At 48.7% G+C, this 12,348-nt stretch overlaps 1 protein-coding gene across 1 annotated transcript; it reads right to left on the bottom strand.

Moving 5' to 3' along the window:
* Nucleotides 1-6,804: 6,804 nt before the first annotated feature.
* LOC144108193 (endothelin-converting enzyme 1-like) lies at nt 6,805-11,863 on the bottom strand. Its single transcript, XM_077641471.1, has 3 exons — nt 11,653-11,863; nt 10,853-11,187; nt 6,805-8,736 (listed from the first exon to the last, which is right to left on the bottom strand). The coding sequence occupies exons 1-3, from the start codon at nt 11,861-11,863 to the stop codon at nt 6,805-6,807; spliced, it is 2,478 nt and encodes an 825-aa protein (XP_077497597.1).
* Between the last annotated feature and the right edge of the window lie 485 nt (nt 11,864-12,348).

Below are 12,348 nucleotides of genomic sequence, written 5' to 3'. Positions count from 1 at the left end.
GAGTAAAGTACCAAAGCTCCAGTAAGTACTGTTTGAAACGGTCGACCGTGGCCATCGCCATACATTCGGGACGGCGTGAATAAACGTCTTCCTTGTGGACTTGAAAGCCTGTTTCCTTACTGCGAGCCACTCTGTTGCTCTCTCCATACCCCCCCCCCCCCCCACCCCACCCCCGCGGAGGTTTCGTGCGCCGTAGTGTTGCCCCACTGTGTACAGTACGTGTGGTGACGGTCGGTTGAGGCCTGCGGCTGGCGCGAAGCTCGAACCCAAGGTGGTTGATGTCATGTGCCCACCGTAGCAACCACTACACCGACCGATTGAAGCCCTGCGCCAGAGCTGCTGCCCAGCCAAGCAAGACAGCCACGCAAGTGCAGCCCGAAGCCACAGCGTTGGTTTCTGTGTTCACCCTTTACAGCCGCATCGATGTACTGTGTTCAGCCGAAATAGCGTGGTGGCTTGCAGTATAACCGACAGAAGGCAATTATGAGCCCATTTCGATAGTTGGCACCAACTGGCATTTGTAGCGATCGAGTACTACAAAGCAGGATTGCCCGAATTATTGAACCCTCCCTCATCGTTTTGTGTCTTTGCAATGGAAACGCTAGCTTTGGCGGTCCCTATCCCCTGATTGTTGTCAGCGTTTTGCGTACAAACGATAATGTGCTGACAAAATGGCACGAGAATTTCTTGCACTCACCGGAAGGCGTTTGCCCTGGACAAGGGCGTCGTTCAAGCGCCAAGAACTTGGACGGAGAAAGACTTGGACAACGCGAGCGCTTACTTCAAACACAAGCACCTTAAATACACCTTGCTGCATGACGTCAACTGAAAGCACCACCGACATTAAGCAGCCGCACGCAAGAACATTCTCTCCTTGTTAGTCAGTTTTATAGATGGTGCGTTGATGCAGAATGAACCCGCTTTTCTAATCAAATCTGCTCTAAAGCCCTGACACCTACTTATCTTGCATGCGCTGAAGAAAGGTTTACATGGCTTTTTATTCTTTTCAGCGCAGTCCAGACAATGTTCAGAAAGATTACCTACTGACGTCATCACAATCTGCTCACCATGGCAGGTGGCAATAACCCCGTCGAACTGCTATAATTGCACACCTTCCTACTGTGCTGCAGCAATCTTTCATTCAGACATCGGCCAGTATTACCGATGTACTTAGACCCACACGGTAGGAGAATTACATCCCAGAACCACATGCTACAAAAGGGGTGCTTCATACCGCATGGTTCTTAAAGCTTTTGGGAAAGGTTAGTCAATTTGGCTAGTTTTTCCAGATTCTAGGGCGTGAGAGCTAGAACCATGCAGTATCAAGCACCCTTTTTGTAGCATGTGCTTCTGGAAAGTAATTCTCCTATCGTATGGCTTAGGTACATTGGTCATACTGGCCGATGTGTGAATGAAAGATTGCTGGAGCACAGGAGGAACGCATGCAAATATCGAGATAGTAATCTTTGTGAACATTGTCATGACTGCGCTGAAAAGAACAAAAATCCATGTAAACCTTTTTTGAGCGCATGCAAGATAGTTTACCAAGCATATGTGTCAAGACGTTAGAGGAGTAATAGAGGCAGGTTTGATTAGAACACCTACTAACAAGGAAAAAATATATTGTACGTCTCCTGAGAAGCAAGTGGTACGTACAAGTTGTATAAGGTCTCATGAATCTTTTGAAACAGCGGCAATTAGTTTTACACCCCTGTCGAACGCATGGTACCTATAGCACAAAAAATGACAATAAAATGCAGCATATGTTAGTCAAATGTTTAGGGGAATCACCAAGGTGGAGTAAATTTGTAATAAGGGAGTAATTACTCATTGGCATCCACCCGAACGCAGCCATACGGCTACAAACGAGAGCTATACATCTTTCTCAGAAACTTCATAGTTAAAGAAAAATTCGTCCTGAACGTTCTTTCGTTCTTTAACTGCGAAGCTTTTGAGAAAACTGTATAGCTTTCGTTTGTAGCCGTATGGCTGCGTTCGGGAGGGTGCCAATGAGCAATTACTCCCTTATTACAAATGGAGCATACTCTGGCTCTGCCGACGCTCGTTCGGCAGCAGAGTTCCTAATTAGTGTTGACGAGCTCGAATTAAAAAATATTTTGTTTTTGCATGCGGCCACTTGGAAGTAAGCGGTCGTGTTGTCCAAGTCTTTTTCTGTACGTGTCTTTTGCGCTTGTACTTGATGGCAATGCACCAACTCGCCCAAAGGTCTGTGCTACTGAGTGGACAAAGGGCCTGCAAAAACAATCGCCAGTGGACACAACGGCCTCGATTAAAAGCGCAGGAAAATCGAAGGATTGGAACCAGCTGCATCCCTGCAAAATGTCTTCAATTACGGCATCGTGCACCGTTTACATAGTGCTGTTTAGTCGCTATTTCCGTATGGACCCTGTGTCCTGTGACTTTGCACGGCATCTCTAAAATCCGCGTTCAATAGATGGCGCCACAGCGCTTTCTAAATGGCGGCGCTCAAATTTCGTTCGAGTTGTGGTCAATACTGCGACCTTCTAACGAAAGCAGGACTAGGTCCCGACGTAGCAGGTCTACCGAAAACGTGAATAGTTACGAGGAAGCGAACGTACAATGGGTTGCGATGGCCTATTTTCTTTAATTCAACAGTGCAGTGTCCTGTGAATTTACTACTGTACGCGGAAAATTTAGTAACTTATTGCAGACATCCAAAGCGGCATTCAACCGTACATTGTTGCCCGCCACGGTGGCTCAGTGGTTAGGGCGCTCGACTACTGATCCGGAGTTCCCGTGTTCGACCCCGACCGCGGCGGCTGCGTTATTATGGAGGAAAAACGCTAAGGCGCAAGTGTGCTGTGCGATGTCAGCGCACATTAAAGATCCCCAGGTGGTCGAAATTATCCCGGAGCCCTCCACTACGGCACGTCTTTCTTCCTTTCTTCTTTCACTCCCTCCTTTATCCCTTCCCTTAAGGCGCGGTTCAGGTGTCCAACAATATATGAGACAAATACTGCGCCATTTCATTTCCCCCAAAACCAATTAATAATAACCGTACATTGTTTGCGCTGCCACTGACTCAAAATGGGCGCCAGAAATTTTGCCCTTCTTTGATGAAAGGTAGCCCCATGGACCATTGAACAGCCGCTTTGCTGATGTAGATGAGGTCAACTTAATCGCAAAACATGCATAATTGCTGGCATCACTCTCTGATGAGAAGTTCATCGTTCAATGGTCCCACCCTCTTGATTTCAAAGAATATGTGGTCCTCGTAAACAGCGTGACTGCATCCGCTGCTTGTATTCACGCTCATCGTCACGGAAATGCATCGGGGCGCCGATAAGCTGCCAATTCTGCTGTTCAATTGATTCGTTTTGGAGACATGTTGGCGGATATCGACTGCATATGGCGGTGACGCTGTCGGCTATATTGCCCTTGAGTTAAGAATAGTGCCTGAAATACGACAACAGAAGGCCGTCTCCCGAAAACCCAAAGCCAGGTTTGTTAGCTGTCAGTTCAGGCTTGATGTAAATGTGGCAACATGACAATTATATATGAAGCAGTCTAGAAGGAAGTGGGAAGTACTCGTTCGAGCAGTCGCAATGTTTCTGTGGGAAGGTCCAATGCACCATGCATACCATGCTCATGGAACTCTCCTGGCGGCCACGTGGCGCATCTGTGAGCATGGCACACAGATGCGTAGCACTCCTATAGACTATTCACCAATGGGGTGGTGATGCCCATCACCTTTGGTCTGCCTTCGCTGGAGACGAGTGCTGGGGTTCGGAGGCTGCGCGTTTTTCTTGCTTTCGAGGCCAAAGCATGCCCGATACAAGGAGCCGCACGGACTCCTTACGAAGCAAAATTAATTTTACTAGTAATTACATACTTTTACCTGAAATTACAGTTCCAAAGTAATTCGTTACATTACAAAATTATTAAACCGATAAAAGTAATGAATACATAACAAATTACCGAGAGAAGTAATTTAATTACTGTAATCTTGTGGAGAGTAAGCAGCAAGCATCGGAGTGGAGAAGTAGACATCTGGGTGTAGATTCGATTGAACTAGGAAGAAAATATCGAAAGTCCCCCGCGAAGAACACCTCAAGACGAAAGGAAAGAGAAACACGACCATAATGAAGCATAGAGCACTATGCAGACACAACAGACGTGAAGCAGTGTAGAGGGAAGTGGAAAGTACTCGTTCAAGAAATCGTAGTGCGTCTGTAGGAAGGCGCAATGGACTGGGAAATGGTGAGGACTGGTGGTAGTGGTGGTGTGTTTGAGGACCGTGAAATGGTGTAATAGTTTCGGGTCTGACTCTGTACAGAGGGTGTACAGAGAAGCTGTACAGCCGCTTTGTACAGAGATATTGGTGTTTTAAGGCACGGAAAACACCCAGCAAAATATTTCCTTCCTTTTCAGCGCCATTTCCTTTCGTAAAAAAAAAAATAAAAAGTGGCTGTGGTTCAACCCAGCTGAGCCAGGCTCTGTTAAGCATGGTTTGTGGTTAGACACGGTTTAGTTTTGGTTCATCTTTATTGTTTAAAGACCTCAACGAGAGCAAACTTTTTTCCAGCGAGAGCAAATCGCGTGGTGCATCACGTGCCACAAGTGCAAGAGCGAGCGCTCAGCAGAGCGGCGGTCGGCGCAGCGGCGGACATGGCTGCCAAGCGCAAGAGCGAATCACGTGACACATCACATGCCACAACTGGCGAAGATGAGCGGCCGAGCAGCAGCCAGCGCAGTTGCGGACGTGTCTGCCAAGCGAACAGCTGCGGCGATGAAGGTAAACATGAAGGTCGTAGCACAGCAAAAAAGCGGACACGTCACTATGGAGGAAAGCTCAAACGATAGCTGCCCGTGTGGACGCTATGATGGGGAGGGAGGGCCACCCTGCGGCGGCACCCTACGCATCTTAAAGCATACCGAGGACTGCATGCAAGATCAGACGAGCATGCGCACGATCTCGATTTGTTGAAGACTATGGCATAGGCGAAAAGTCCAGTGGGCTTTTTTTTTCTTTTACAGCGGGAGTTGTCAATTTCCTGTTTCCCGTTTATTTCGAGGTCGTTGGCGTTGTAACACCTGAGGTCATGACAAAGCGCCCCGATTTATTACTGGTCAAATTATTGTGACTTCACGCATGGCGTCATTAAAATACGCCACGCTAATTGTCCAGAATGCCAATAACTGATTGGTCAAAACAAAATACCGACATTCGTGACGTCACGTGTTTCGCTGCTGCACCTCTCTCGCTCCGTGCCCTGAGTGACAGAGCGCCACGCATACCCCAGCTAACCCCCTCCCCACCGAACGCACCTCCTCCACACCTTCATTAGTAATGCAAAAGGCACCCGTTTCCAAAGTTCTGCCGGATTCATACAAATGAACATAAATCTGCCGCACGATGTCTGCCACTCGCCAGTATCAATCTGCCTTTACCCAGGATGCCAATTGTTTTTAGAGCGGAAAACTCTACTGCTCCCATGCTGAACCTGGAGGTCATCTGGCATGTGCAAAATCCCGCGTGGCAGCCGCTTTGAGCTTCATCTTCATTGTCTCCTCTTCACAGAGCGTGAGTAATTGCGCTGAAAAAAAGCCGTCAAAATTGCCTGTTGTCCTTTAGTGTCTTGATTCCCACAAACGCGGCAAAAAGGCGATGCATCTTTGTATACAATGTATACTTGTATAGATTACAGTAAGGCAACATGCGAAACCAATGAAACGCTCTTTCCAGATTCTCTGCTACCTGGCCGCGATTGTCTGTAGCCGGGCTGCTAAAACTTAGGAGTTTCATCAGTTCTCAGAAGTGTGTACAAACGCAAAAGAAGAAGTCAGTACGTTTAGATCGTAGAAAGCAATAAAAACTGCAGTTAACATCGCGGAAACAAGGCCGCGTGCACAAACAGTGAGGCCGGGGAAACTTTCCTGGGTTTAGATTGTAAATGGCGCGTTCAACTTCGTTTCCGGAAATTCCGGAAACCTCGCTTCCGCAAAGACATAACACCCGCTAAAGGTGTCCAACTTCATATCCCGAAACGCCACCATCGCCTGATAGTGCTCAAGAAAAGAATTTGTCATTTATATATGTCACGAGGTTACCGTTCCGCGAGATTTTTCGATACCGAGGACCCGTTTTGTGCGAATCCCCCCGGCGAAGAAAATTTCGGCACTGGAAACGACAAGAGCTCGCTTTTGTCGGTTCTTTCAGCATTTTTTTTTCTTGCGTCATCTTAGTAGCACGGAAGAGTGCAGTTTTAATGTTGAGTTATTCAACTCTGCTTCGTTCCGCAACAACGAATGTCATTAGCTCTTTCAATTGCATTCTTGTTGCACTCCTGATTCTGCCGATAGGCTCCTGCTCTGTTTCCTTAAGCTCTTTCATAGTTAGCTCCTACAATTCCCACACAAAACGATATTTCGGAATCAGATTCAGCGACAAGTACGCACAAGTCGAGCGCGACTGGCTCATAAACCGCCATACACTTTATTCGCTCGCGGAAAAAGCGGAACACAACACCCGACAAAATTTCTATTTTTAGATCCTCGCAAGGTCAAAATGGCATTTAAAGGCTATCGGGACAAACTAACACACATTAGTGCTCTTACTCAAAATTTTATACCAGTGCGCGCAAGCTAATGGCTCCCGACGTATACGCGAAGACGACGACACCTTCTACGATCGAGATTTCTATAGTTCTATAAAAACAGGCTCAGTGAAGGGCATTTATAGCCACATCATCAATGAACAAAACGTGGTAACGGAGAAGTCACGCGCACACAAACAGAAAACTCGAATCACGAACACAAATCTCAAAACAGTCTGCACTGCTTAGAAGGATTCATCGGGTCCCCGGGAGTGCAGTTAAAAGCCTTGGCGAACTGTGGCATGTGCTGCAGCGCGGGAGTGCAGATCGACTCGTGGTTTGTATTTTCAGAGCCGCCATAGCAATTGACGTAACACAGCGCGATGAAAAACAGCTGCAGTCCGCTGTACTTCTCCAAACCGAATAGGCTGCTGCTGTCCAAAGCTCTCTCTTGGGCATTGTAGGCATCCACAAGAGCGCCATAGCCAATTACTTCTTTGGCGTAATACCCTAGTTCACCGGCGCTGCCGGACGTGCCTGCTTTCAAGCAGTCCATCAGGGGCTCAACAAACGAAGCATTGGTTGCGTAGTACGCGGAAAGGAACAAGGTCGCAAGTGAAAAGGCGATCTGAGCTCCTAAGCCGCCGTAGTTTAAAGACGAATGGAGCTGCGGATCAAATAGAGGGAAGGATAGAGCGTAAGACATCAGCTCGAAGTCTCGCTTGTCGTAGGACACGATGGACACTTCCAAATCTTGCATAAGATCTAACATATGTCCGAATTCTGCATCCTTTCTGACGTGCACCGACTGTTGCCAGTTCCGCACGAAAGAATTATTCAAGTCAGGCACATGGTGTGCAGCCAGGATTTTTTCTCCGGTGTGCTCGATTTTACGGAAGACGATTTCCGAAGAGCTCCAGTTGCTGACCACGTTGATGCCTTCGTCAAAGTACGTCCAGTTGGAAAGACGCCGGAAAAAAGCGGTTCGCACGGACTGAGCCACACTTTTTGCGAGATTAAGTGCTTCGCTTTGAAGGGCTTCAGCATAGTATTTGTCGAACAGCGTGTGCCCGGAGATTAACATTGCTCTCGTGACGCAGAAAATCCTGTAATGGGCCTGCGTCGTTTGGTAGTCACGGTTGTAGTAGTTGAAAATTAAGTCTTTATTCGCGAAAAGGGCCGCCACTTGAACGGTGCACCAAGAGATCAATGTATGGAATGAGTCCGTGCCGTACCGCCACCAGAGATACAACACTCGCTCCAGATAACGGGGCGATGTGGTCGTCAGCGTGAGACTACTGTTCATCCTGATGTCAAGTTTTAAAAGCGTCGCTGTCCAGTTAACTTCCGTGAGGCCAAGCTGAGTCAAGTTTAGAAGAACGTCAGCGTTATACTCGTCAGCTGCTTCGTAACGAGCATTAGAGAGGTAGCTCAGGGCTGTTTCGACCGACGCGTCTGTCTCCTGGAACGTCACCGTATCCTCGCCTTCGGGTTGAAAGCGTTCCTTCAGGAACTGAAAGTACTCCTCATCCGTGCCGGTCGCGAAGTCCCTATACCTCTTGACCACGAAGTAAAGGAACTTGCCAGAAACTAGGTTGATCCCGCTGCCATCGGGCGCGACGTCGAAGTCAAGGAGCACGTCCCAACCCAGCTTCAAAGAGCTGCAGAGGAGCGTGTACAGAACGTCTGCGCCCTTGGAAGGCTTCGGCCACACGATGCCTGCCTCAACCAGCGCGTTCTTGACGGCTGGCAGCTCGTCTCTCTCCCCTTCGAGCACATCGACGCAACTCCTGTACATGATGGCGGCCCGCTGCTCCATGTCTTGCCCCGATGCAGGCACGTCTGCACTCTTCAGCGACGCGGTCACCTTGTCCAACAGAGAAATGAACTGGTCGTTCCAAACGGTATGTCGGTTCTTCTGGCGCCAGCCGTCGCAGACGAAGTGCGTGAAGCTCTGGCACGGGTCCACCGATTCGTTGATGGAGGCGAGAAGTCTGGTCGAGTAGGCGAGGCAGGCATGCGTCTTGCAGGTGTTCCCCCAGTGCGCTGGGGAGCGCCATACAAGTGAGGCGATCGCCAAGGCCACAAGCGTCACCAATACAGTGACTCCAAGCACGGCCAGAGTAAGCCCGAGCCGCGATTTCAGCTTCTGGGGGTCCTGGAAAGTAACATTATTGCCGTAAGAAAAACGATGTGCACAATCAGTTGGTCTTACCTACGATCTCTATAAACCCCCAAAATAACCGCTTTTCTAGTGATGAATCATCGATACTGACAAAGTGTGCACTTTTGGGGTGTCTTTGTGCGCAAGGCCAGGCGCCTTCTTTCCCACAGCTCCTATCATAGCCGCTGCTGTACGAGTACAAAAATACAAAATCTCGGCTGCTGACCCGAAAGACGCGTGTTCGATCTCGGCCGCGGCGGATGAATTTCAATGGAGGCGAATTTCGATGGCGAAATTCTGGAGGCCCGTGTACTGTGCGATTTCAGTGCGCGTTAAAAAACCCCAGGTGGTGGAAATTTCCGGAGCCTGCCCCTACGACGTCCTTCAAGCCTGAGTCGCTTTGGGAAGTTAAACGCCACAAACGACAAAAATACAAAATACTTTTATTTCAACATTACGTAATGTTAGGAGGTGCGCCCGAAAATCCTTAGATTGGCTTGACAAAGCAGCGCACCTTCTTCCTACAGGAAACAGCGGCAACAACAGAGTACATATGACAACAAAAAAAGTGATCAAGCATACTTATACAAATCTGAGCCAAGAATTTGCTTTGAAGAACAAAATCAGGAGCATTGAAATGACAAGAATGATACACAATACAACACTACATAAACATACCTTTTCATAGCAGAAACATACAACAGATCTAAGGAGGTACTCAACAAATCAAGTCCGATGCCAGGTTTTAAAATAGACAGCAAACCTTTATCAAGAAAATGGAGAGGATTCGCTGTAGGAATTGAGAAGGTTAGGGATTTGAAAGCGAAACATTTGACGACCGTAATTGGTCCTTCACAAATCCGCTGTAGCCTAACACTCCGAGATGAACAGACCTATAAACTGTATTAACTGTGTGCCGAATGAATCGTTTTCTATACGTATACTAGAGATATCGAGACTAGGACATTACTTCACCTCTTGCAGTGTTCGTACACGCTGCTTTTTAGAACACGTCATAGGACCTAAATGAGTGACGTTATTTAGAGTTTCTTTCTTCGCACGACACGCATCGAACCACTGCCGAATCAAAATTATAATAACTGTCTAATCACTAGACGGAAACTCCTGTCGGAACAAAAGCGAATTGCTTTTTTGCCGCACAGATTTCAGGTAACATGTGAATTGCGTGTCACGGCGGATTTGCAAGCACCAAGGAAACCACGCGAAAGAAACAACAAAGGCACTTTTTTTTTAATCAGGATTAAATTTTGACAGTTAGCCGCGAACCTCGTTATCGTGACTGGATGATGATACATAAGCCTTCAATGTTGCCTGCAGTTTGAGGCTCTTCGTGAGCTTGCCTACGACGACTTTTACCTTCGCATTCTTGTTGATTGTGAAGAAATCCTGGATGCGTTACTTTCTTCCTCATGTTGGCCTCATCAATAGAGCATGTGCTTTTTTCTCGCCCAGTGCCAAGCTGGGTCTAAACCAATCATAATCTTGTAGCGTGTGCTAGGATATCAAAAAGGACGGCCCATGCCTAAAAAAGCTCATTAAACAGATGTTGTGTTTCTATTTGCCACAGCACTGTGTCACCATCAGGGCCTGATCACTGCTCGCAAAGGATTTTCTAAATAAAAACACTCTTTGCTGATACAGCAGCATCCTGTCCTTTCGGCTGATGGCAGTTACTTTTTGGTGTTACTATACATTGACTAATTCCGAGCTCACAAAAGCAGCAGAGCTAAATGAGACAAAGCCACTCGAAAGGAACATCATAAGTCCATAAGTCATGACACAGACATGCGCTGAAAGCAGTACTGAACCGCACTCTATTTACCATTTTGTAAGCCTACCTATATTACTCGTTGATTTCTTTTAGCCCATGCTGTTCTGATCTGCAAATAATGAGTCAACTACTTGCTCAAGAGCCAATACATGCGGCCTTAAGAACACTCTACAGTGCTAGTTCCCCCTCTCAGGATGCGTGACTTCGTTCCTTCAACGTCATCGACCTATACGCGTAAGCTTTCTTCTGAGCATGCAGTCAAAAACTGCAACTTTTCTGTTACGCTAGGCGCGTGTGCCAGGTTCCAATAGCGCGCACCGGAGGCGATTTCGTCCTATCTTCGCCAGGGGGCGGATTGCCGCGGAAGCCGGGCGGCTGCACGAGGGGCGGCTGTTCGACATTCCCCGGGCTGCTGGACAGCGGCGAATCAATGCTGAGCGCTCCCGAGTAAACACCGTCGGACACGGACGATGCTGGCGATGACAGGCAGGAGCCGACGGCAGCAGTGTCAGCGGAGGTCATTCCGTTCACACCATGGCCACGTCCCACCGGCAACGCCGCAGCTGAGGGACTGGCTGGACCGACACTCTCTGGACAGGTACCTCCAGCAGGGTCCGCCTTGCCAGATGGTCGGAGGCGGTGGCCTTTGGCACCTGCCGATGAGAGCACGACATGGCGGTTGTGGAGGTCTGGTTATAAGGGGTGGGGCGGCGGGGGTTGTCAAGCCCAAAAGTTCTACTGCATGCTTGGCCATGACACATCAACATCTCTAAGGTATGTCCTTTAAAAAAGGCACAACCACATCCACATGTGGCTAAAAGCTCAGTAAAGTAGGTACTTTGAGAAATTCAGGACGCGAATCACAGCGAGAATAAAAGATGTAGAAAACCAGACTCTAGGGAGCAAAAGGAACCCAACTGGCAGCTGCAGCATCACATAAACTTAAGTGCTAGTCTTGTAGTGACTAAACTCCCTACTCCTCTCCCAGAGGCCTGCGTGCCGTGCCGGAGAGGGTAGGTAGGGGCCCGGTTCAAACATTAAAATTTATTCTGAATCTCAATCTGAAGCAGAACGAAAATGGCACCGAATGGAGTCATCTGACAGCTGGAACGGCCTACCGTGCATACGTCTTTGATGGAATGCTGGTTGTATGCGCCTGGGTGCACTGTCGCTGCCCGCAGGGCTCCGCGAGGGGCTTCCAGGGATGTCCGGCAAACGGGTGCCGCCTTGGTCTCGACCACCGGGACCGCGTCTTTGGCGGCGGCGCTCTGCTGAGGAGGATCCAGGCCTCCGAGCTTCATCGCGACTTCCCGGCTTCTCAGGCGGCATTCCAGCTCACTGACTGATTGCTACGGCGTTTTCGAAGAAGGGCAACGCGGCGGAACGGCTACCGAGAGGCATTCAGTCTTCTTCTCGTCTCGTGCCCGGCGCGCACAGCGACCGTGCTCGCCGGTCAGACGATGGCGATAGCGATGGGGTAAGGGGGGGGGGCGCTTTCGAACCGTCAACCAGCAAAGAATCAGCAACGAAGTTGTTGTTGCCTCTAAACTGATGGCACATACCCATATATTCTGCATCCTTGGAGTAGCAAAGACTGGCGCTCGCGCAGACGAAGTCTCTTTCACGTGTTTGCGTTGCCGGGTTCCCTTTCTAAATTTCTACCTTCACAGATCTGGCCTGGCGGCTTCCCCATTGTGGCCTTTTTGTGCCGAACCTGAGACAATAGACCACTTCTTGCTGTTCTGCCGCCGCTTCTCTCATTTGAGGAAGCGTCTTTCGCAAATTCAATTTCAGCAACTGGGTTTGCCTGTGTC

The sequence above is a fragment of the Amblyomma americanum genome, chromosome 10 (assembly GCF_052857255.1).
Source record: "Amblyomma americanum isolate KBUSLIRL-KWMA chromosome 10, ASM5285725v1, whole genome shotgun sequence".
NCBI classification, from domain to species: domain Eukaryota; kingdom Metazoa; phylum Arthropoda; class Arachnida; order Ixodida; family Ixodidae; genus Amblyomma; species Amblyomma americanum.
Note: the sequence above shows the minus strand (reverse complement) of the source record. Positions and strands in the feature narration are given on the sequence as shown.